The 23391-nt window shown below is 43.8% G+C and overlaps 1 protein-coding gene and 1 long non-coding RNA gene across 3 annotated transcripts in view; one reads left to right on the forward strand and one right to left on the reverse strand.

The window, feature by feature from the left end:
- LOC126998084 (glutamate receptor ionotropic, delta-2-like) overlaps positions 1 to 23391 on the reverse strand; it is a 30908-nt gene that overhangs the window by 853 nt on the left and 6664 nt on the right. The window contains exons 3-15 of the mRNA XM_050859464.1: positions 21236 to 22110; positions 17623 to 17804; positions 16113 to 16214; positions 15501 to 15577; positions 14497 to 14736; positions 14130 to 14257; positions 13557 to 13678; positions 11619 to 11847; positions 9278 to 9423; positions 8818 to 8916; positions 7377 to 7543; positions 3125 to 3269; positions 2297 to 2411 (exon numbers count right to left, since the gene is read on the reverse strand). Of these exons, the coding sequence (XP_050715421.1) occupies positions 2297 to 2411; positions 3125 to 3269; positions 7377 to 7543; positions 8818 to 8916; positions 9278 to 9423; positions 11619 to 11847; positions 13557 to 13678; positions 14130 to 14257; positions 14497 to 14736; positions 15501 to 15577; positions 16113 to 16214; positions 17623 to 17804; positions 21236 to 21485 (2002 nt within the window). The 5' untranslated portion in view covers positions 21486 to 22110. The remainder of the gene's footprint in view (positions 1 to 2296; positions 2412 to 3124; positions 3270 to 7376; positions 7544 to 8817; positions 8917 to 9277; positions 9424 to 11618; positions 11848 to 13556; positions 13679 to 14129; positions 14258 to 14496; positions 14737 to 15500; positions 15578 to 16112; positions 16215 to 17622; positions 17805 to 21235; positions 22111 to 23391) is intronic.
- The window catches only part of LOC126998085 (uncharacterized), an 86232-nt gene continuing 80564 nt past the window's right edge, over positions 17724 to 23391 (forward strand). For both annotated transcript variants that reach the window (XR_007752627.1, XR_007752626.1), the window contains exon 1: positions 17724 to 17857. This is a non-coding gene — a long non-coding RNA (uncharacterized LOC126998085). The remainder of the gene's footprint in view (positions 17858 to 23391) is intronic.

A 23391-nucleotide genomic window follows, 5' to 3' on the forward strand; every position in this document is an offset into this window, starting at 1 on the left:
CAGAAACGAGAGGAGAGATTACACAGGGTCAGTTTAAAGTTCAACATAAGCCTGTACCTTGTTTCTAATCATGATAACCTAGATAAGGAGTTCAGTTTGGTGTGTCCTATCATACTGCTCCTCCTGAAACTTCTGAAACTACTGCCTGAAACGAGAGAAGAGATTACACAGGGGAAGTTTAAAGTTCAACATAAGCCTGTACCTTGTTTCTAATCATGATAACCTAGATAAGGAGTTCAGTTTGGTGTGTCCTATCATACTGCTCCTCCTGAAACTTCTGAAACTACTGCCTGAAACGAGAGAAGAGATTACACAGGGTCAGTTTAAAGTTCAAAATAAGCCTGTACCTTGTTTCTAATCATGATAACCTAGATAAGGAGTTCAGATTGGTGTGTCCTATCATACTGCTCCTCCTGAAACTTCTGAAACTACTGCCTGCATGAGAAGAGAAAAGAGATCACACAGAGTCAGTTTAAAGTTCACCATAAGCCTGTACCTTGTTTCTAATCATGATAACCTAGATAAGGAGTTCAGATTGGTGTGTCCTATCATACTGCTCCTCCAGAAACTCCTAAAACTACTGCCTGAAACGAGAGAAGAGATTACACAGGGTCAGTTTATTTAACGATTCTCATATGGCTGTACCTTTTTCCTCATCCCGATAACCTAGATAAAGAATTAAATTTAGTCCGTCCCACCATGCTGCTATACTCTTTCCTTGAACCCTGAAATGAAAACAATGAAAACAAGGCCTGTGTGTGAGAGGAAAATCTGTGTTTATTCGACTTTTTGTGTGAAGGGTTGTTGGTGAGGAGGAATGGAGGGGGTGAAGTTGGAGAAGGGGGAGGGATAGAGGGGAGGAGACGAAGGGATGGAGGGGGTGATGCTGGTGAGAGGGAGGGATGGAGGGGGTGATGATGGTGGGGGTGGACATGGAGGGACGGAGGGATGGAGGGGTTGATGCTGGAGATGGTGGGATGGAGGGGGTGGTGATACTGGTGGAGGGTTTTTTGAAAGTTTACCCCGCGCGGCAATTCACTCGCTTCCTCCACCTCGAGGCAGGAGTGGATTAGGCGGGGCCGCTGCTGTACTTCTCACACCCTCACGCGAGAACTCAGCCGTGCAAAAAAAGACGTGGATAAAAAAAATATAACCGGTGAAAATAAGATAAAACTTCCTATGAGGTTCAGCGTGGTACACGAAACATTAGCTTTGCTGTGTAATACCGTATAATTTTCCGTATAAAACTAGGTATGAGGCAGCCATAACAGGGTACGTGGAACACTAAATTTACCGTATAATAAACTCCTGCCTTTAAAATAACACTTGTAATAACAATATCGTTCCCGTTAGATGTGAAGATAAAATAAAAGTGAATTTGAGGTATAGCGCGTTACACGAAACACTAGACTTACCGCATGACAAACTAATGCCTTTAAAATAACACACGTAATAATATCGTCACAGCCAGGACTAATAGAAGTAACGTTAATTAAATGAGTGGAGGAAATGGGACGGGAAAAGAAGAGAGAGGTAGGGGGGGTCAGGTAAAGGTGAGGTAGAAGGGAGAGGGAAAAAGTGTGAATTAAAGAAACACTCTGGTCGCATCACCTGAAATATGATTGAATTTGACATTTATTCTCTCGTCCACAAGAGTAACAACGATTCCTGTAACACCTGAAACACCTCTCTTGCCTGTTACCTGTATAAATGACGCTGATCCTTATACAGTAAAGGAAGCAGCTCATGGGCAAAAAAAAAAAAAAAAAAAAAAAAAAAAAAAAAGACCGCTACTTACCACACCTTGTTTTACCTGTGTGAGTGACGATGATTCTGTTACACCTGTCGCACCTTGTTACTTACCTGTGGAAGTGATGCTGATCCTGTAACACCTGGCACATCTTTTTTTTTTTTACCTGTGAGTGACGCTAATTCCGTAACACCTGACTTTTTTTTTTTTTTTTTTTACTTGCTAGAGTGGCACTGATCCTACACCTGCCACATCTTGTATTACCTGTGGGACTCACGCTGAATCTTCTCACTTGGTGCTCCTAGTTTTACCTGTTGGGGTCACGCTGCCCCTGTAACACCTGCAATACCTTGTTTAACCTTTGGAAATCACGCTAATCCTTTTACACCTGGCGTTCCTTACCTGTTGGGGTCAAGCTGGTACTGTTACACCTGCTTAATCTCTTCTCCTTACCTGTCGAAATGAAGGCGTTACGATTACACCTCCTGCATCTTTTTTTCACACCTCTGCGCAACGGCTGTAACACCTGGGCGCACCTTTTCTCACCTTTTGCCCGGTCGTTGTTGCCTCGCTCGTCGGTATTGTGGCTCGCAGCGAGGATCTCCCCGACCAGCGCCAGCCCTGCCCCGCCCAGGCCGAGCACCAGCAGGAAGAAGGCGGCCTGGAAACACACCACGCCCTGTCACGCTTCTTTCCTCGCCGCCGCCGCCGCCCTCAGCATGTTTTACACCGATCTTATGCTTGAAGTCACTTTGTCGGCATGTACCATGTTTAGTGTTTTAGATTCGTGTTTTTATGGAGGGTTTGTGGCCGATATTCAAGTGGTTTAAGGAATAGTTAGAACCGAGTGGAAAAAAAAATGAGTGACTGTTTTAGCAATGTTTAGTTTTATTTGAGTGGTTTAGGGAGTTTTCCGAGGACTCACCCAATTATATTCAGGTGGTTTAAGGAATAATTCAGTAACCGAGTGGAAAAATAAATGAGTGGGTATGTTTTTGGCAATGTTTAGTTTAATTTTGGCGGTTTAGGGAATTTTTCGCTAACTGTGAAAACTAATAAATGATCATGGGAAAATAAAGGAAGTTATATAATCGATTAGAGAAAAATAAATGAGTAAATGTTTTAGCGATGTTTAGTTTTATTTAGGCAGTGTAGTTAACTTCCAGCGAACTGGGAAAAAGAGAAAAAATTAAAGTTCTTGAGAAAATAATCAAACTTTTTTGGCCAACTTCCAACGGGAAATACCTGGGAATGAGAGCGTTTCACTAGCTCGAATCTGCACGAGAGGGCGAATCGAGATAATGAGTCGATACAGCCAGACAGTTTGCACACACAACACTGATAGCCAACACACACACACACACACACACGAACCTGACAGTGCTTCAGATTAATCGCAGTGGTCCATCTCTCCTCCGTGGCTCCCTGCTTCGAGGCGGCGGCGGCAGCGAAGGCGGCGTCACCCATCACCTCCCGCCTCCACTGCATGACGAGCCCCCCCTCCGTCATCCACGTCAGCCTCAGCCCGACGAGGAAGTGCAGGTTAAATGGGTGAAGGTGCGCGGAATGAAAGGTAAATGGAGTGAAAGTTAAGGCAGTGCGAAAAATGACTCTGGAAAGGGTGGCTCGCGTCGAAGTTTTAAAGGGGATAAACAATTAAAAGGAATATGAGGCGGAAGCCGGAATGGAGGGAGGGGAGAGGAGGGGGAGGGAAAGAAGGGAAGAGAAGAGAGGGGAATGGAAAGGAGGGGAAGGAGAGGGAATAGTTTGGAAGAGAGGAGAATGGAAGGGAATGGAAGTGAGGGAAATGGAAGTGAGGGGAATGGAGGGGAGGGGAATGGAAGGGAGGGGAATGGAAGGAAGGGGAATGGAAGTGAGGGGAATGGAAGTGAGGGGAATGGAAGTGAGGGGAATGGAAGTGAGGGGAATGGAAGGGAGGGGAATGGAAGTGAGGGGAATGGAAGTGAGGGGAATGGAAGTGAGGGGAATGGAATTGAGGGAAATGGAAGTGAGGGGAATGGAAGTGAGGGGAATGGAAGTGAGGGGAATGGAAGTGTGGGGAATGGGGGGAGGGGAATGGAAGTGAGGGGAATGGAAGTGAGGGGAATGGAAGTGAGGGGAATGGAAGTGAGGGGAATGGAAGTGAGGGGAATGGAAGGGAGGGGAATGGAAGTGAGGGGAATGGAAGTGAGGGGAATGGAAGTGATGGGAATGGAAGAGAGGAAGGGGAGGAGGGGAATGGAAGGAGGGAATGGAAGGGTGGGGAATGGAAGTGAGGGGAATGGAAGTGAGGGGAATGGAAGTGAGGGGAAAGGGAGGTAGGGAAATGGAAGGAAGAGGAAGGGAAGGGAGAGGAAGGGAAGTAAGGGGAATGGCAGTGAGGGGAATGGAAGTGAGGGGAATGGAAGGGGGAATGGAAGAGGGAATGGAAGGGGGAATGGAAGTGAGGGAATGGAAGGAGGGAATGGAAGGAGGGAATGGAAGGGAGGAATGGAAGTGAGGGAATGGAAGTGAGGGAATGAAGTGAGGGGAATGGAAGTGAGGGAATGGAAGTGAGGAATGGAAGGAGGGAATGGAAGGGAGGGAATGGAAGTGAGGAATGGAAGTGTGGGGATTGGAAGTGAGGGGAATGGAAGGGAGGAAAATGGAAGTGAGGGGAATGGCAGGGAGGGGAATGGAAGTGAGGGGAATGGAAGGGAGTGAAATGGAAGTGAGGGGGAATGGAAGTGAGGAGAATGGAAAGGAGGGGAATGGAGGGGAGGGGAATGGAAGTGAGGGGAATGGAAGTGAGGGGAATGGAAGTGAGGGGAATGGAAGTGAGGGGAATGGAAGTGAGGGGAATGGAAGGGAGGGGAATGGAAGTGAGGGGAATGGAAGTGAGGGGAATGGAAGGGAGGAGAATGGAATGGAAGGAAGGGGAATGGATGGGAGGGGAATGGAAGGGACGGGAATGGAAGTGAGGGGAATGGAAGTGAGGGGAATGAAAGTAAGGGGAATGGAAGGGAGGGGAATGGAAGGGAGGGGAATGGAAATGAGTGGAATGGAAGTGAGTGGAATGGCAGTGAGGGGAATTAAAGTAAGGGGAATGGAAGTGAGGGGAATGTAAGTTAGGGGAATGGAAGGGAGGGGAATGGAAGTGAGGGGAATGAAAGTAAGGGGAATGGAAGGGAGGGGAATGGAAGTGAGGGGAATGAAAGTAAGGGGAATGGAAGGGAGGGGAATGGAAGTGAGGGGAATGAAAGTAAGGGGAATGGAAGTGAGGGGAATGAAAGTAAGGGGAATGGAAGTGATGGGAATGGAAGTGAGGAATGAAAGTAAGGGAATGGAAGGAGGGGAATGAAGTGGGGAATGGAAGTGAGGGAATGAATGGAATGGAAGGGAATGGAAGGAATGGAGGGAATGGAAGGAGGGAATGGAAGTGAGGAATGGAAGTGAGGGAATGGAAGGAGGGAATGGAAAGGGGGAATGGAAGGGAGGGAAATGGAAGTGAAGGGAATGGAAGTGAAGGGAATGGAAGTGAGGGGAATGAAAGTAAGGGGAATGGAAGTGAGGGGAATGGAAGTGAGGGGAATGGAAGGGAGGGGAATGGAAGTGAGGGGAATGGAAGTGAGGGGAATGGAAGGGACGGGAATGGAAGTGAGGGGAATGGAAGTGAGGGGAATGAAAGTAAGGGGAATGGAAGGGAGGGGAATGGAAGTGAGGGGAATGGAAGTGAGGGGAATGGAAGTGAGGGGAATGGAAGGGAGGGGAATGGAAGTGAGGGGAATGGAAAGAAGTAGGATAGAAAGAAGGGGAAAGGAAAGAAGTGAGAGAGAGAAGGGGGGAGGGGTTAGGAAGGGGTATGGAGATGCTGGTGGGAGGCATCGAAAGTTTAACGTCATGAAAGTTTGAGGTATGAAAATTAAAAGTCGTGGAAGTTGTAAGGGATTTAAAGTTTCCACGACAGAATAGTGGGTGGGAGGAAGAGGAACGGGGAGGAGGAGGAGGAAGGGAAGGGGGAGAGAGAGGGGGGGCAAGCGAAACAAGGGGGAAGGTAAGAGAAAAAAAAAAAAACGGGAACAATGTCGTCTTAATGTGGACTTCACTAATTAACAGAGTGGAATTGTTTCTCGGTGGTGGCGCCTCCTATATAGTGGGCTCTCGTAGTGGGCGTTGGCGGAATACAAAGGTGGCGAGGGAGGGTGTGGAGAAGGTGTTAGGTTGAGGAGGAGGAGGTGGTAGTGATTGTGGTTGTAAGAGATCGAAGTGGTAATGGTCGTTTGTGTGGTTGTTTGGTGGTTTGGTGGTGGTTGAGGGTGGTGATCGTTGTGTTAGGGGGCCAGTGTGGTGTGTGTTACTGTGGTGGTGGTGGTGGTTGTTATGGTGGTAGTGGTGGTGGGGATGGTGGTGGTAGTGTTAGTACTGTTCTTGGTGGTTGTGTTTTTTTTTGTTTTTTTTTACATCAAAGGATACGGCTCAAGGGCAACAAAAAGGGTACAAAAAAAGTAAAGAGTAGCCAAAAAAGAGGTCAATTTCGAGCAGCAGTAGTGGTGTCCGTTGTTGTTGGAGGTGATGAAGGGGGTAATTATGATGGTGGTGGTGATGATAGCGGTGGTTGTGGTGTCGAGTGCATACGATACTGGCGGTCATGAGGGCGGGGGAGGGGAGGGAGGTATAAGCTTATTACAAGCGAATGTGCTTATTAAAGGGGGGTGATGACACTGGCACGAATATATTTAATTAAAGCCAGGTAATGAAGCTTGCAGAATCAGCCCCCGGAGCGGAAGTTTGGTGTTTTTATCGAGTCCCGGAACAATGCTGGAGCCCGTGAAACCAGACCGAATTAACGACAAACTTTACTTAATTAAATTCCAAGGAAAATTAAACCAGCGAGACTAAGAATAAGGGAGACTATAAGAAGGCGCGTCCATGTGTGTGATACGGGATAGAAAATAGTGTGCGAAGAAAAGAAAGAAAAATAGAGACGAGAATAGTGTTGTCGTGTGTTCCTATCCAAAAATTGTGACGAGGCTATTCAGAAACGGAAACGTGACCAAATATAAACACGAAATCACGCTCATTGAAATTGTAGTGAGAAATGTGTCTAATCTATAAATGCATGAGCTCATTAAGTGTTCAAAAATAATATATTGAAAAAATGCCATACAGGGTTAATGAACTCGGCTGACGATAATATGAGACAACCACACGAAAAAAAATATAACCGGTGCATTTCAAATATTTAACATAGCACTAAAATAAGTCCTTAAAGAATTAGTGTATTAAGAGTTCGCATAACATTACCCTTTTTTTTCAAATTAGCTGCAAAAATAACCTCCTATGATTTTCATGTTAAGTGCATTTGATTGACCAGTTCATACGCATAAGCCACGCCCTCTCTCATCTCAGACTTCACGTGATTGGTGGACGCTGGGAAAGGTGACGTTCTATTGGTGGTTGGAGAGCGGGAGTGGGCGGGGCTTATTCCGATGTTAGTGTGAACGGAGTATTGGTTTTGGGTAACTTTCGGCCACCTCCTTGGATTCTTTTTAGGAGCAGCGAGTAGAGGGCTTTTTTTTATTATTATTTCCTTTTTTGTGTGCCCTTGAGCTGTCTCCCTTGTTGTAAAAAAAAACAAAAAACTTACATTTGGCTGAACTTGGCGAGGAAAGGCGCGCCCCTGAAGCACGCCATCCCGTAGGCCTGAGGGAAGAAGTGGTGCGGGGCGAAGTAGTACCGGTGGCGCCCTCTGTAGATGGCCTGCAGCTCGCCGTTCAGGGAGGGGAAGAAGATGACGAACTTGCTCTGCGCGATCTGTGGAAGCGTCGCCAAGCTAATATGAAAACTTTGACGGTATTGAAGGCTGGTATTGCAAGACACTTTCGCTTCTCACATCAGCTATTTCTAAAGGTCAAAGGGGGGATCAATCAGGTTCTAATAAGGGTTTTTTATTCTCAGGGTACAGAAGAAGGGTCAAACTACCACCAGGGTCATAAAACTACCCCTGGAAATGATCACAACTCCTACGAAAGCCTCTTCAATTATGTGTTCTAAGGGGCCGATATGTCTTTTAATACGACCTTAAGGCTGGTCACATTAACAATTTCTAAAGGTTAAACAGGGGGTCAGTCAGGTTCTAATGAGTGTTTCCTTAGGTTCACGGTACAGAGGAAGGGTCAAACTAACACCAGGGTCATAAAACTACCCCTGGAAATGATCACAACTCCTACGAAAGCCTCTTCAATTATGTGTTCTAAGGGGGCGATATGTTTTTTAATGCGACCCAAGTGTTTCCGATGTCTTTTTCTTCTTCTTCATCTCTGCGGCATTACGTATATCCATCTCTCCTCCCGAAATTGTCCTCTCTTTTGGCCACTCCTCTTAACTCTTTTTACGGGAGCAGTGATTTGCGGGCTTTTTTTCATCGTTTCCTTTTCTTGGCCTTGAGCTGTTTCCTTAACCGTAAAAAAACATATCATTCATCAGTATTGACTCAGTGTTTTAGCTTTTTCGATATATTTGTTTCATGTAGACCTTAGGAGCATTACGTACAGTCGTGAGTATTGGGGGAATGTAACGAGTACGTGTGATCTGTGAGTACAACGATGTGATGTTTTTTGCTATTGCTTTATTTTTTCGTTGTTCATTTTATATTATTTTATGCTCGGAGGTATTTTTATGGCCGTTAGTGTCGAGTTACTTTTTATAACGAAATGTACTTTTATATATATCATACAGCATATTATTTTGTTTCGACATTATGTACGTATTTGTTTGCGTGATTAAATAACTTGACAACTATTTACAATGATATCTTTGTTTTGACTATGAACTCATATTGTAGTGTCGCTAATATGAAAACCGTTAACATGGTGATATTACTTTGTTTGGGTGATTAAATAACTTAACTATTTACAATGATATCTTTGTTTTGACTTTGAACTCGTATTGTAGTGTCGCTAATATGAAAGCCGTTAACATGGCGATATTACCTTATTCTGAGCCAACACTATATTCGTCGTTTGTGAATGGAAAAATAAACAGATAACGTATCGCTAGCCAGAAAACACGTTACACCCTATCGGTACCTTGTCAAAACCGGAAATGGGGTCCTTGAAGAAGCTCTGCGACGGCGTCTTGTGGTTGAACAGCTGCCACACCTGCCGATAGATGCCGTCCGTCGCCTCCTGCAAGGGAAAACACTTTGCTTGAGTGCACCACCAAACCTACTGGGGCTAAGACATCATCCGGGCACTTCGCTTACCCTGATGGATGGTGTGCATGTGTTTATTGGCTATATTCTTAAAAAAAGTTTGGCGCCCAAGCACACACATCTGACAAGGCTTTCGTAGGAGTTATGAGCATTTCCAGGAGTAGTTTAATGACCCTGGTGGTAATTTGACCCTTCTTCTGTACTATAAATCTAAAAAAAGACGAATTACCACCGATTTCTTTTTTGGCCTTTAGAAATTGTTGATGTGAGAAGCGGAAGCGTCTGAGAATATCGAATTTTGTGGGGGGAAGGGGGGGAGGGGGGGATGTTCTGACCTTGAAAAGAAACTCGATGGCGGTGTTGGAGACGACGCCGACGGTGAAGCCTTGGCGTGCGGCGCGTGGCAGGTCCTCAAGGCTGTCAATGGTGGGCTCGTAGGAGGGCGCCGCCAGCACCGCCGTCAGCGTCCCGGAGTACAACGCTGAAGGAGAAAGATGAGGATGATGATGATGATGATGAGGAGGAGGGGGGTTAAGGGCAGTACAGAAAGAGAACGAGGCTGAGTCATTGTGAAACCAAAAGCGGAACAAAAACTATAAAAATTAACTTGAAGGGCCAGAGAGCGAAATGAAAGTAGTTATGTTGATGGAATAGTGAAAATGAAGGAGAAGGAGGAGGAATAGGAGAATAATGGGTAGTACAAAAAGGTAACGAAACTGAGTCATTGTGAAACCGAGAACGAAAAAAAAAAAGATGAACTTGAAAATCGAGGAAGCGAAATAAAAAAAAAATAGTAAAGATGAAGAGGAAAGACGAACACGATAAGGAGTAGTGAAATTGAATAGTCACATAAGAGGAGGAGGAGGAGGAGGAGGAGGAGGAGAGAAAGAAGGCAATGAAAAGTTCTTCTGGAGGAGGATAAAGAGGAGGAGCAGGAGCAATACTGAAGGAGGCGAAGGATATTGTTAGATCATTCTGAAGGAGGAAGAGAAGTAGAAGAATATTTCTGGAGGAGGAGGAAGAAGTATGTGCTGGAGGAAATGGAGGGAGAAAAAACTTAGTCATTAATGAAGGAGGAGGAGGAGGAGGAGGAGGAGGAGGAGGAGGAATACAAAAGAACACAGAGGAAGAACAAACAACAGCACACCTGATGGTCCTTACGAGGCTGTTTGTGACAAGCTACACTAACTATCTAATCAAAGGTGGAAGATGAAGGACAGCAAAAAAATAAAAAAGGAGGAGAAAGAGGAAGAGGAAAAGGAGGAAGAGGAAGAAAACGAGTACATAGATCAACGAATTGGGGAGAGAGAGAAAGAGAGAGAGGTAACTACACGGCTGGGATTGAGGAAGAGAAGAGGGAGAGAAAGAAAGGAAGCGAAAAAGAGAACCGTGAGAGAGAGAGAGAGAGAGAGAGAGAGAGAGAGAGAGAGAGAGAGAGAGAGAGAGAGAACAAAGAAAAAATGAATACGGAATGGAGGGGAGAGAGAAGATTGGAGAAGAAGAAGGTTGTTTACTGGGAATGCGAACGAAGAAGAATGCACTACTGAAAGAGGAGGAGGAGGAGGAGGAGGAGGAGGAGGAGGAGGAAGACAAGGAAGAGAATTAGCGTTGAAAGAAGGGAGTCGTCGGAGAGGATCGGAAGAAGCAGCTCATCTCTCAAGTTGACTGAGATCGTAACTTTTTGTTGGTAAAGAAGATTTACAAAGATTCGACTCTCTCTCTCTCTCTCTCTCTCTCTCTCTCTCGATTGATTTTCATTTCCCTTTCATCCGCTCTACTCTTGTCCCTCTTCCTCTCTTTTCCAAAACACTTTATCTTCTTCAGTTTCCCCCTTTTCCTCTCTCCTATTTCCCCCCATGCCCATTTTCCCTTCTTCCTTAAAGGCGGCTTTACACCTGGCAATTCCTGGCCGGCAATACAGCCGCGACGATCTAGCGGCTAGACCACCTGGGTGCTCTCGGGAGCAAGTACGTTCACACGTGGGAGGAGCCGCCGGGAGCATCAAGACGTAAACTGCTATAGTAAATGCAAGGGCATGAATTCATCCCAGACACCCCAAAAGGCATATCTTAAAACTACAATGAGTTTGGTCCATCAGCCTAATATTGTAGAAATACTTTAAGTAAACGAGTTTTATCATAAGTAGTATTGATTGATTGATTGATTGTTTATTGTTGCATTTAACAGCAAAGGAGAAGGGAGGAACATGCCATCCCAACCCCCAGGCATTGCATAGTGTAATTATATAATACACGAAAAATTCGTTCCTTACCTCCTTCGATATCTCGCAAAGAGATAAACATTTCCCTCAATGTTGCTGCCACTTTCTGAAAAGTTGTTTTGCGCAGACTCTGCCTCTTGTAGAGCTTATCTTGTGGGTCCCACAACTGTCGATGCTGCCTCACTTCTAGCAATGCCACCTCGGCCTCCCGGCTCCAAATCTTGTTATTTGCATCTGTCATTTCTTGTTTTATTTTCGCCGACATGTTGTTTGCCCAGCCGCCAGTTGGCAATACAAGACGGACACGCTCAGCTGCAGAGAACTTGCCGCGAGAAGGGCTCCCAGACCCAGACCCAGACCAAAAATGCTGCCGGCAGCACGTCGCGGCTGTATTGCCGGCCAGGAATTGCCAGGTGTAAAGCCGCCTTCACTCTCCCCCTTCCCACTCTACTAACCATACACATAGAAACAAAAGAGGCACCACGCGAAGAACAGGATCCGATGCGGCACTTGCGACGTCTTGATTAGGTTCGTCTGCACCACCAGGTTCCGGAAGAGGTTGAACGCGTACTCGTGGGCGGGGCGGCGGCGGAAGGGCGGGGAGGCGTAGCTGCTCATGAGGATACCCAAGACAGCTGCCACGGGACCCACAGCCAGCGTTGCCAGGGCGATGCACAGCCACACCTGGGGACAGAAGGAAGCGATAAGGGGCTACACGCTGGAGGGCGATACTTTTTAACATTTCGGCGCCCGTTATCACATATTTAACAAGGCTTTCATAAGAGTTTGGGTCATTTCCTTGGGTAGTTTTGTGACCCTGGTAGTAGTTTGATCCTGCTTCTGTACTTTTTATCTAAGAAAACACTCATTAAAATCCGATTGATCTCCTTTTCGGCCCATATTTTCAAACCTTTAGGGGCTCACACCCACCCACATTTGATAAGGCTTTCGTAGAGGCTGTGTTGGCAGCGTTTCCATGGGTAGTTTTATGAGGCTTGTAATAGTTTGACAAGGCCTCTGCACCGTGAAAGTGAAAAAGCTCTCATGAGAACCCGACTAATTTCCTTTATGGCCTTTGGAAATTAGATAGAAGCAGGTAGTTTATTAGGAAGACGAACGAAGAAGAAAGCAGTAGCGGAGGAGGAGGAGGAGGAGGAGGAGGAGGAGGAGGGTTGAAGGTGGAAGAGGAAGTGAAGTAATGGTTTCGTTTCGTTATTTATTTGTTTATTTCTTATAGTTTGGTAATTTTTATGTTAACTGGTGATTGTGAAAGGTAACTATAATATTGTTTTTAGGTTTAAGGGTTGTGGTTTGCTATGTTTCAGTCACTATTTATCTTTATTTAACCGTTTTAGGTCGGTGAATTTGGTAAGTAGTTAAGTAGTTAAGTGATGATTGTGAAAGGTAACTATAATATTGTTTTTAGGTTTAAGGGTTGTGTTTTGCTATGTTTCAGTCACTATTTATCTTTATTTAACCGTTTTAGATCGCTGAATTTAGTAAGTAATGAATTAGAGGAGTATTTCAAATTTTCATTGACCTTCACTTTATTTTTTTCCATAATCTAGTCACGATTCGTCTTTATTTAGCGGTTTTATGTAATCTAATTTAGTAAGTAATGAATTAATGAATAAGGAGACTATTTGTGGTTTTTAGATACCTTGATTTTTTTCTCCGTCCATATTCGAGACGCTGAATTTTTTTCCCTCCTCGCTTTAAATGTGTCTAGATCCTTCAGCGGCATTAATTCAGCGTCTAAAGTTTGGACCACGTATTTTCCTTTCTTCAAAGCCCAAACTTTCGCCCACTCCTTGTTTAAACTGTAACAGATTCTTCAGCGATATTCATGCAATTCTTAAAGTTCGAGGCGAGTATTTTTACATATTTGATCACGCAACTTTTCTCTCCTCATTTAAAAAGGCCGAGAGATTATTACACTTTTCCTTGTCATCGCCTAAGGACAGATTGTTGCTCGAAGTTGTTAAGCGATGTCAAAACAATGTATTTTTCTTTTAAGTTCCGGCACATATTTCTTGTTTTAAAATATCGGGAATTGTTTTCATGCTTCATTCTTTCATCCCTTTCACTGGTAAACTCGGAATCAGCCTTCATTCGTCTGTAGAAGGTCACGTCGAAGGCAGGAGGAATCCTGCCTTCGACGTGACCTTCTTCAAGAGAGGAGTACCTATCAAGACACCTCTACACCCGAAATTGACCTCTTTAATGGCCACTCATCTGTACTTACTATATAGGCGCACAGATCTACACTCAATAGTCTTTTTGTCCTCATTTATTTTTGCCCTTTAGCTGCTTCGTTTACTGTAAAAAAAAAGGACTATCAAAGCATTTATTATCCCGGCTCTGGGGCACCGCACAACCTCCGCTTCCCTGACCTGGTATGTAAAGGGCGAGAAGATGGCGAATACCCTGCTGGTGAGTGCCGGGGCGGGGGACACCATGGTCGTGGCCTCCAGGTAGTAGGGCACCGTGAAGTCCACCACCGTCTCGCGGCTTCCTGGCGGTGCACGGAGCGGCGGTAGCGTCAGGTTGTGGAGGGTGGGAGAGGGAAAGGATTTTTAAGAATGAGGAAAACAGGATCCGTCTTGATGTCTGTATGTCATGACTTGTGGAGGGCGTTAGATTTGTGGGGTAAAGAAAATCGAGGAAGACTGAGTTCTGTTTTACTACATATATTGCGTGAAGGAAATTCTTTTGCAACATTACGTAAAGAAACCTGTGCTCCTTTTTGCTATATTTTGTGACGAAATCTACTACTTTCTGCTACAGTTCGTGAAGAAAAGTAAGAGTTTTAGCTACCGTAGATACCTTTGTCTTCTCCCCTTTCCTTTCTATCCTTCCCCTTCCCGTCACTTCCCATCCCATACCTTCACTTCCCTGGCCCTCCCCTACCCACTCGTCCCCATTCACAGCTCCCCCTCCCCCCACACCCCTCACAGCACGCTCACCTGAGATAGTAATTTCGCATATGGCCAGGTGCGCCTCCCTCCGCGCCACCTGTCCTATCATGCCCGACACGGTGCCGTCAGGGAGCGGCCCGCCCCACTGACCATCCGAGGGCGTCACCACCTGGAACCTGGGGCGGGAAACAGCTGAGCAAACCGCCCACACCACACACGAGATTTTCTTCTGCTTGTCTATTCTCTTTTGCTAATTATAAAGTTCTAAAAAAAAAGGAAAAAAAGTAATCTCTTCAGCAGACGAAAGATCAAGGAACCTCTCTCTCTCTCTCTCTCTCTCTCTCTCTCTCTCTCTCTCTCTCTCTCTCTCTCTCTCTCTCTCTCTCTCTCTCTCCTCCACCCCGCCATGACTCACGTAAAGTTCAGGTGCTGTGCGAGTGTCTGCATGATCCTCACGTCGATGCCGGAGTCCGCAGTGAGTACCCCGTCGCTCTCCGTCCTGAGGCCCACGAAGGGAAGGTTCTGGTTGGTGGTCATGATCAGCTGCCGCCCCGCCATGTCCCCGTACACGCGCATGAGGTCAGGGACGAACGGTTCGAGCACATGGATCTCAGTGTCGCCGGGGTTGTGTTCCCAGTAGGCGCCCAACACGAATCTTTAAGGCAAGGTTGTATTTTAAAGAAGATGGCAGGTGTGTTCAAGGTCAGAGGAGAGTGTGCGTGTGTGTTTTCGTGCGACCTAAGAAGCGATACAAAGCGGAACAGGTCAAAAGAGGAACAAGGAGAAGAAGAAGCAGGTATTTGAGCATCACAAGTATATATAAGCATGTTTTATAGTTTTTCGTCGTCATTGTTGCCTTTACTTAATCTAATCTCTTCCAAATATAGAACGAGTCTCACAAGACTTCCGGGAAAGACGACGCCAAACTTATATGATACACAGAGGCAGGATAATGAAAATAAAACTATAACAGCCGGAAAGTTCTGAAGATGTGAAGTCCATGAACGCTTCCTGGCTAATGGAAAGCGAAAATAAACTAAGAATAAACTCCAAAAATATATGCTAAGAAGATAATAAACTGAAACTGGGCGCGAATGTAACGAGGATTTTATTGCCCATGAACAAATGAATTAACAGACTGCACAAAATACAATAAACAATAACTTAGGTGAGATAGAAACAAGAAAAGAAGTAAAATGTAAAAAAAATAACTTCGACTCAACAGAAACAAGAAAAATATATATAAAAGTAAAAAACAAACAAAAAAACTTAATGATAGCTAAGGAAAAGAAAAAGATTAAAAGTAGAAAAAAACCTTGACATGATAAAAACAAGAAAGAGAAAATTTATATGTTTGTGAATACGCCAGAGCACCTGTTCCTCGTTACCTGTCGGGGCAGCACAGGTGTGGAGGCTCACCTGGGTTGTCCTCGGCGGTCCACCTTGCTCACCAACAAGTCGTATTTGGAGACTGACCTCCGCACCGCCATCACCACCTGCGGGACGACCAGTAGTAGTAGTAGTAGAAGTAGTAGTAGTAGTAGTAGTAGTAGTAGTAGCAGTAGAAGTAGTAGTAGTAGTAGTAGTAGTAGTAGTAGTAGTAGTGGTAATGGTAGTAGTAGTAGTAGTAGTAGTAGTAGTAGTAGTAGTAATAGTAGTAGTAGTAGTGGTATTATTATTATTATTATTATTATTATTATTATTAGTCGTAGTAGTAGTAGTAGTAGTAGTAGTAGTAGTAAAAATGACAACAACAACAACAAAAACAATATTCACGCGCTAACACCATGTGCGATTGTATTTTATTTTTCAGGATTTCCACAATTTCAATATTTCGCCATGGGAGTATCAAGACTTCGACAAAGCTGGGAGACTTTTGCTTGTGTCGCCTCTATTTTTATTTTTTTTCAGGAAGGCAACGAATATTTTTCCCTTCCCCTTGCATTTATTCATATTTTTTTCTTTTAGCCTTTCGCCTCGTTTCCACCTGTTGCACGCACACAAAAAAACGGCAAGGTATCGCAAACACACCTGACTCCCTTCCCGTAGAACTCCCTCTAGCGGCCGTGACGTGTCCTCGGCGGTCACCAGCATCCACCACACACCCGCGGACTCCAAGTTGCGATCCCGAACCTGGTGGGTCATGAGACGTAGGTATAAGTATGGTTATATTTCTTCATTACTATCTAACGTCAACTTCATCAATGCTCCCTCCCTTCCCCCATCCCATAATCCTTCCCATAAACATAGTAGTAGTAGTAGTTCCCATTATCTACAAACATCTTGAACTGAGGACCTGGTGAGGAGACACTGGTAAGCACGGCCATCTATTATCTTCATAAACATCAACGTCAATTTCATCAGTGAGCCCCGCCTTCCTCCCTTCCTAATTTCTGGCTAATCCATAAACAATCTGCACACATCTCAAATAGGTGTTACATATGATTGATGGATGCTAGGAAAGGTTAATTCATATTAGTTGGTGCTGTTTTGCTATGGACGTGGCTGGTTTTGAAGTTAAAGTAATGAGTGTAATTAGATCGGTATTATCAGCCGCTTCCGCCTCCCATGTCAACTATTTTCAAAGGCCGAAGAGGAGATCAGTCGGGTTCTAATGAGTGTTTTGTAGGCTCGTGGCACAAGAGAATGATTAAACGACCAGAAGGGTTATGAAACTACCTCTGTAACTGTCCCAAACTCCTACGAAAGCCTTGTCGAATGCGCGTGCTTGAGCTCTGAAATGCTTAAGAATCCGGCCCTAAGTATTTTGCAGTCCCCCTTGAAAAACAGCAGAAAATATTGTTTAGTTATACCTGTAATTGAATCTACCGTTTTCTTTTACACAGTGCAGACAACAATTTGCTCTTTTTTATTTATATTTTATCTTCGGCACGTGTTCTCCTACACATCAGATGAGAGGAAATGGATTGAGAGTAATGCAATCATGACTCTCGTTCGTCCTCTAATTTTCTTTTACTCGATGAGGAATTACGCCAATTTTCCAATTAACTTCAAATTTACCGTCACTCACTCAGCATTCGGAGAACACGCGACGAAATAATAATAAAACAAAACGAAAAAAACTCTTACTCACGTAGAAAACAGAATTCTACACCTACTTCGCATTTATTTAGTCACCCCTTTCAACTTGCAGAAAACTTTTTACTCGTATGACCCTTGGATATATCTTTCAAATTGAGGCGGAAAACACAATTCTATAGCCTCAGATGTGTAGAATAATCTTACTCTTGTGACCTCTAAATGTTTTTCAAGAGAACGCGAAAAACACAATTTTAAGTACACTCGTTTAAAATATTTAGTCACCCTGTACAACTTGCGGAAAACTCTCTAATACCTTTTAAATATCTTCCAATTAACGGTAAAAACACAATTCTACACCTAATACACATATATTTAGTAACCAAGACCAACTCCTACTCGCATGGCCTTTAAATACCTTTCAAATGACACGGAAAACACAATAAATCAACACTTCCTTCAAACCTATTTAGTAACCCCATTCAAACAGCAGGCAACCCACATAGGAAAAGACGTTGAAGGCATTAGTTGGCGAGCACAGGAGGAGGATACATGTGGCGGGTGGCGGGGACGAAGAGCGGGTCTTTAGCACCTCCCCCAGGGTCATGAGGTAGTCCCCGTGGCACCCCAACACCCACAGGGAACCCCAGTCCTTCTGCAGTGACCCCAGGAGTGCCTCGGAGCCTGACGTAGAGGGAGAGAGAGAGGAAAGGATCGATCGTTACTGGTGGTTCAAGGTGAGAGGATATTTGTTTATTTTGGTTGTTTGGTTGTTAGGAGAGTTTATTGGGTTAGGATTAAAGGAAGTGGAATTAAGGAAGGAAAGCAAGGAATGAAATGCGTAAAATAAGGGGAGTTAGAGGAAATGGAAGGGAAAGAAAAGGAAGTGAGATGACGTGAAAGGAATAGAAGTGAAGTGAAAAGTTAGTTAATTGGTTGTTTGAGAGTAGGCTATACCGTTAAGTTATTTTGGTTGTTAGGGAGTATACCGTTAATTTGAGTGTTCATATATCAATAATTTCCTCGTTACATAATTTTAAGGTGACCGTTAAATTTAGTTATTGTTTGGTCAGTCAAGTGGTTCAAGATAAGTTTTCTTTGAGTTGTTTGGTCGTTAAGGAGTATATTGTTATATTGAGATGCATTGATGTGTATAATCCTCGTTGCATCATTCCAAGGCGATTCTTATTTAGACTGAGTTTTGGTTTTAAGAGAATCGTCAATGGTGGTGGTTCATTGCGACACGGTTTGATCGTTAAGGAGTATATTGTTATTTTGAGACGCTTTGGTGTATGTATAAATAATCCTTGTTGCATCATTTCAAGGTGATTCTCATTTAGACTTAGTTGTGGTTTGGTTGTAAAAGACTCGTCGGTATTGGTTTCAGGGTGTCTTTCTTTTAAGTTTGGTTGTTTGGTTGTAGAAAGACTCGTCAATACTGGTTTCATGGTTGTTTGGTAGTTAGGGAGTATACTGTTGTTTTAAGAGGCTGTGATATGTAATTGTTTCTCATTGCTTCATTATTTCGAGGTGAGTCATTCATATCTTGTTTCGTTCTAGAGGGAGTAGGCTATGGGTGTTATTTTTTAGGGCATATACATAATCCTCGTTACATCATTATTAGAGTTTGTATTAGTTTATTATAGTTTTTATCACCTTTATTTCTGGTGTTTATTTTGGCATTATTGTTGGGTTTATTCCATTTTTCAAGTGTGGAGTTGTTTTTTATTAGGCTATTTCCACGTTATCATTAATTGCTGAATTGCTTTAACTGCTTTCCCGCGATTCATTTTATTATTATTTTATTTTTGTTTTATTTAATTATTTTTGTGTTTTATTATTTTTTGTATTGTATTAGGCTATTTCCACTTTATCATTTATTGCTGGATTGCTTTAACTGCTTTCCCGCGATTTATTTTATCATTATTTTACTAATTTTTATTTGTTTTATTATTTCTTTATCACCCCCATATTGTTATTTCTGCAAGAGTGTTTTAACTGCTTCCCATTTTGTTATTTTGTTATTACTTGGGTACTATTTTTATTATGTCCATTACCGCCATGTTGTTATTAATGCCAGATTGTTTTAACAGCTTGTCCCGTCAAAAAATAGTATATATATTGTTTTATTTTACGATTTCGTCGGCGGCCCGTTGTTGATATGAGGCTATGGCTGTGTTGACGCGTTTTCCCATGAATTTCCCGACTCGTCCAGCAATTTTTTTTTTTCCACGAGTATTTGCGTTTCATCTGTTCGCATATTTTCCCTGACATTGACATTGTATTTGACTTGCCATGAATGAGTTTGGACGCGCTCGGGACATTAGGCAAAGTTGATTTAATACTGATTTTTTTTTATATATAGTGGTAGTTAGAATAAAATGCATGTCGTGTTGCCTGCCTACTGAAATTAACGGACATTACTACGCAGAAGTGATTGTGAATGAAAGGGAAGAGTGAATAAAAACGAGAATGGACATAGAAATGGTGATGGTAATATTAGACAAACAATTTAATACACTTTTTATTTTATTTTTTAGTTATAGAGGATGATTAGATTAGAAAAAAAGTGCATATCGTGTTGCATATTGAAATTAACGAACATAATACTCATGAAAGACTAAGTGTAATGGAAAATTAGATTAAAACGAGAATGGGAATTGTAATGATGATGGTAACATTAGGGTAGGCGGTGGCCGAACTGGTAGCGTACTGGGCCCACATTCACCGCGTGATGATTGGACGGTTCGGGTTCGACGCTACCACTTGGATTTTCTTTCAGTCGCCGCTGAGTGGCTTAAAAGCACGCTGCTGCTGTCCCCTTCCCATCCCATATCATCCCGGACTCTGCCCTCCAAGAAATCGAACAAGCGAGAGGGCAGCAGTGAGGGGGAGCCATGCGCGATGGCGCTACTATAAACACACGCCTGCACCACAACGGGCGCCCCAGAGAAGGCTGGGCCCCCCCTGAAAGGGCCCCCACCCAGATCAGGACCACCAGGGGAGATGCAACAGGCAAAACAAAAAAACGCGAAAAAAAAAAAAGTTAATACGATTTTATCTGATTTTCTTTTTAGTTATAGATGATAATTAAACTAGAAATAAGTGGAAGTCGTGTCGCTTATGGAAATATTAACAATCTTTACAACGCTTGAAAGATTGTGAATGTAAAGGAAATGATAATGATGAGGGAGCCAAACTTGATATACACTTTATTCAGATTATATTTTAGTTTTAGCCTTAGAAGATGGTTAAATTAGAAGTGCATGCATGTCGTGTAGCCTAGCCTATTAAAATCAACGAATATTTTTGCTCTTGAAAGATTGTGAATTTGTCAAGGAAAGTTGAATGAAAAAAAAGAGGATAGGAATAACAATAACGATGATAAAGATGAAAATAATAGCCAGAACAGCCTTGAATGAAAAACGAGGATAGGAAAAACAATAACGCTGACAAAGATGAAAATAATAGCCAGAACAGCCTTGAATGAAAAACGACGATAGAAAAAACAATAACGCTGATAAAGATGAAAATAATAGCCTGAACAACCTGGAATGAAAAACGAGGATAGGAAAAACAATAGCGCTGATAAAGATGAAAATAATAGTAAGAACAGCCTATCTAGATATTTTCCCGTAGACACCAATAGTACATTTAAACAAACAAACAAACCAAAAATATTAAGTGTTCCTCGCTTTCATATTCTTCACTTCTGCGATATTCTTACTCGCAGTGAAAGGAAGTACTGGATAAGCAGGAAGGAGAGAGAGAGAGAGGCAGGTTGGGAATTATACAGAGAGAATGTGAGAAATATTTTACTCAGACGGTTCAGCGGCATGAGGATTCTTTTCATATAATAATTTCCCGTGAAGAGAGAGAGAGAGAGAGAGAGAGAGAGGGTGGGTAGGTAGGTGGGTGGAGGGGAGTAAAATGTAGGGAAGGGAGAGGAAATGAAGGAAAGCAAGCGAGGAATAAGGTGTGAAAAGTAAGAAAAGTTTGAAGAGAAGAGAAGGGAAGTGAAGAGAGAGAAAACTGGCACTAATTCACTAGGCACGTTCGTTCCATCACCATTTTTGCGAGGAATTTTTTGCACTAATGAGGAAAATGAGGCGTACCTTGCATGGTGTGGTCGAGGAGGAGGAGGAGGCCCGGAGGAGAAGACGACGGAGGTGGAGGAGTCGGTGGAGGAGGAGGAGGAGACACTTTGTTCGACACCCAGGAGATGAGGGCCGCCAGGGACTCGTCTATCTCACTGAAACACTCGACCATAATCACTTTCCACTTCATGTATTGACTTAATTGTCCTCCCCGCGTGTGTGTGTGTGTGTGTGTGTGTGTGTGTGTGTGTGTGTGTGTGTGATCCATCCATTTCTTTTTCTCCGCATCTCTACCCGTATTTTTCTCGATAACTTGTGTGAGTCATTTTTTTCTTCTGTAACTCTGACGGCGGGCGAGAGAACAAAAGCAAAGAATCAAAGGAAAAGAAGGAAAGCGGAAGAAAAAGAAGAAAAATGGCCTTACCTGTAGTTGTGACCGGAAGAGTGAACGAGGCGGGAATGGCTTGTCCTCAAACTCCTCTTGCTCCTCACACGCGAATGGGCAGCGGTGTGGGAGGACAGGGGTAGGGTATGGGTGAAGGGGGGGAATACATGTAGCAGGGAAACAGGTGTGTGGGTCGTAGGTTGAGGCGTGGGAGTGCCCAGGTGCGCATCAAAGACAGGTATTTTCAAAGGTACACGAGAGGACAGTTGTGAGACAGATGTGTGGGACGAGGATAAGGAAGACACGTGTAGGTTGGAATCACGTGTAGGAAAGGACAGTTGTAAAGGTAAGGCAGGTGTGGTTGAGGATGTTGGGTAAGGTGTGGAGGCATGTGTGTGTGGGGGAACCAGATCAGGTGTGTGAGAGGGCAGGTGTGAGGGATGAGACGAGACAGGTATGTGGTGTGACAAGCCTTGCTGTAGGGCGGCGAGGACTACTGGAACCCAAGCTGTGGAGGGAAGGGAAGTGAACGAAAGGACAAAGAAATGAAGGAAAGGGAAGGGAAGAGAAAGAAAGGGAAAGAAGTTACAGAAAAGATATTGAAAGGAAAGGAAAGGAAAATGAATGGGATATAAAGGAAATAGAAGTGAAATTTAGGAGAAGTAAAGGAAAGGGAAAGAAAAGGGAGGAAGGGGAAGAAAGATAAGGGAATGGAGAGGAAGCAAAGTGAAGGGGAGTGAAGTGAAGGCAAGCGAGGTATGGGAAGTTTGAAGAAAGAGAAGGAGGTGAAATGAAGCGAAAGGAAGCGAAGTGAAGTGAAGGAAAGCGAGGGATAGGATATGAAAAGCAAGCGAAATTAGAAGAACGATAAGGGAAGTGAATTGAGGGCATGTGAAGTGAATAAGAGGAAGTGAAGTGAGGAAAAGTTAAGTGAAGGGGACAGAAGCGAACACGAAAGAAAGAAAGAGAAGGAGGTGAAGTGAAGGAAAGCGAGGGATGGGATGTGAAAAGCAAGCGAAATTAGAAGAACGGGAAGTGAAAGGAAGTGAAGTGAGGGCATGTGAAGTGAATAAGAGGAAGTTAAGTTAAGTGAAGGGAACAGAAGTGAACAGGAAAGAAAAAGGAGGTGAAGTGAAGGAAAGCGAGGGATAGGATATGAAAAGCAAGCGAAATTAGAAGAGCGGGAAGGGAAAGGAAGTGAAGTGAGGGCATGTGAAGTGAATAAGAGGAAGTTAACTGAAGGGAACAGAAGTGAACAGGGAAGAAAAAGGAGGTAAAGTGAAGGAAAGCGAGGGATGGGATGTGAGAAGCAAGCGAAATTAGAAGAACGGGAAGGGAAAGGAAGTGAAGTGAGGGCATGTGAAGTGAATAAGAGGAAGTGAAGTGAAGGGAACAGAAGTGAACACGAAAGAAGGAAAGAGAAGGAGGTGAAGTGAAGGAAAGCGAGGGATGGGATGTGAAAAGCAAGCGAAATTAGAAGAACAGGAAGTGAAGTGAAGTGAGGGCATGTGAAGTGAATAAGAGGAAGTGAAGTGAAGTGAGGAAAAGTGAAGTGAAGGGGACAGAAGCGAACACGAGTCACACACAGCACTCTCATTCCCGTCCACTCATACTTCAGAAGAGCATTAATTTTTCCCCCCAAGGCTTCAATAACCTTCGTCGGCTTTAACTTTTGTCTCCAACTCACCTGCGTCGCCATCCCAACGCCACCTGCAACCCAACTTTCTCACCTCTCATTACCTGAAAGTGACCTTAACTAAAGTCCCGCACACACCATCTCCTACGTGAC

Source organism: Eriocheir sinensis, chromosome 13 (genome assembly GCF_024679095.1).
Source record: "Eriocheir sinensis breed Jianghai 21 chromosome 13, ASM2467909v1, whole genome shotgun sequence".
Taxonomy (NCBI): domain Eukaryota; kingdom Metazoa; phylum Arthropoda; class Malacostraca; order Decapoda; family Varunidae; genus Eriocheir; species Eriocheir sinensis.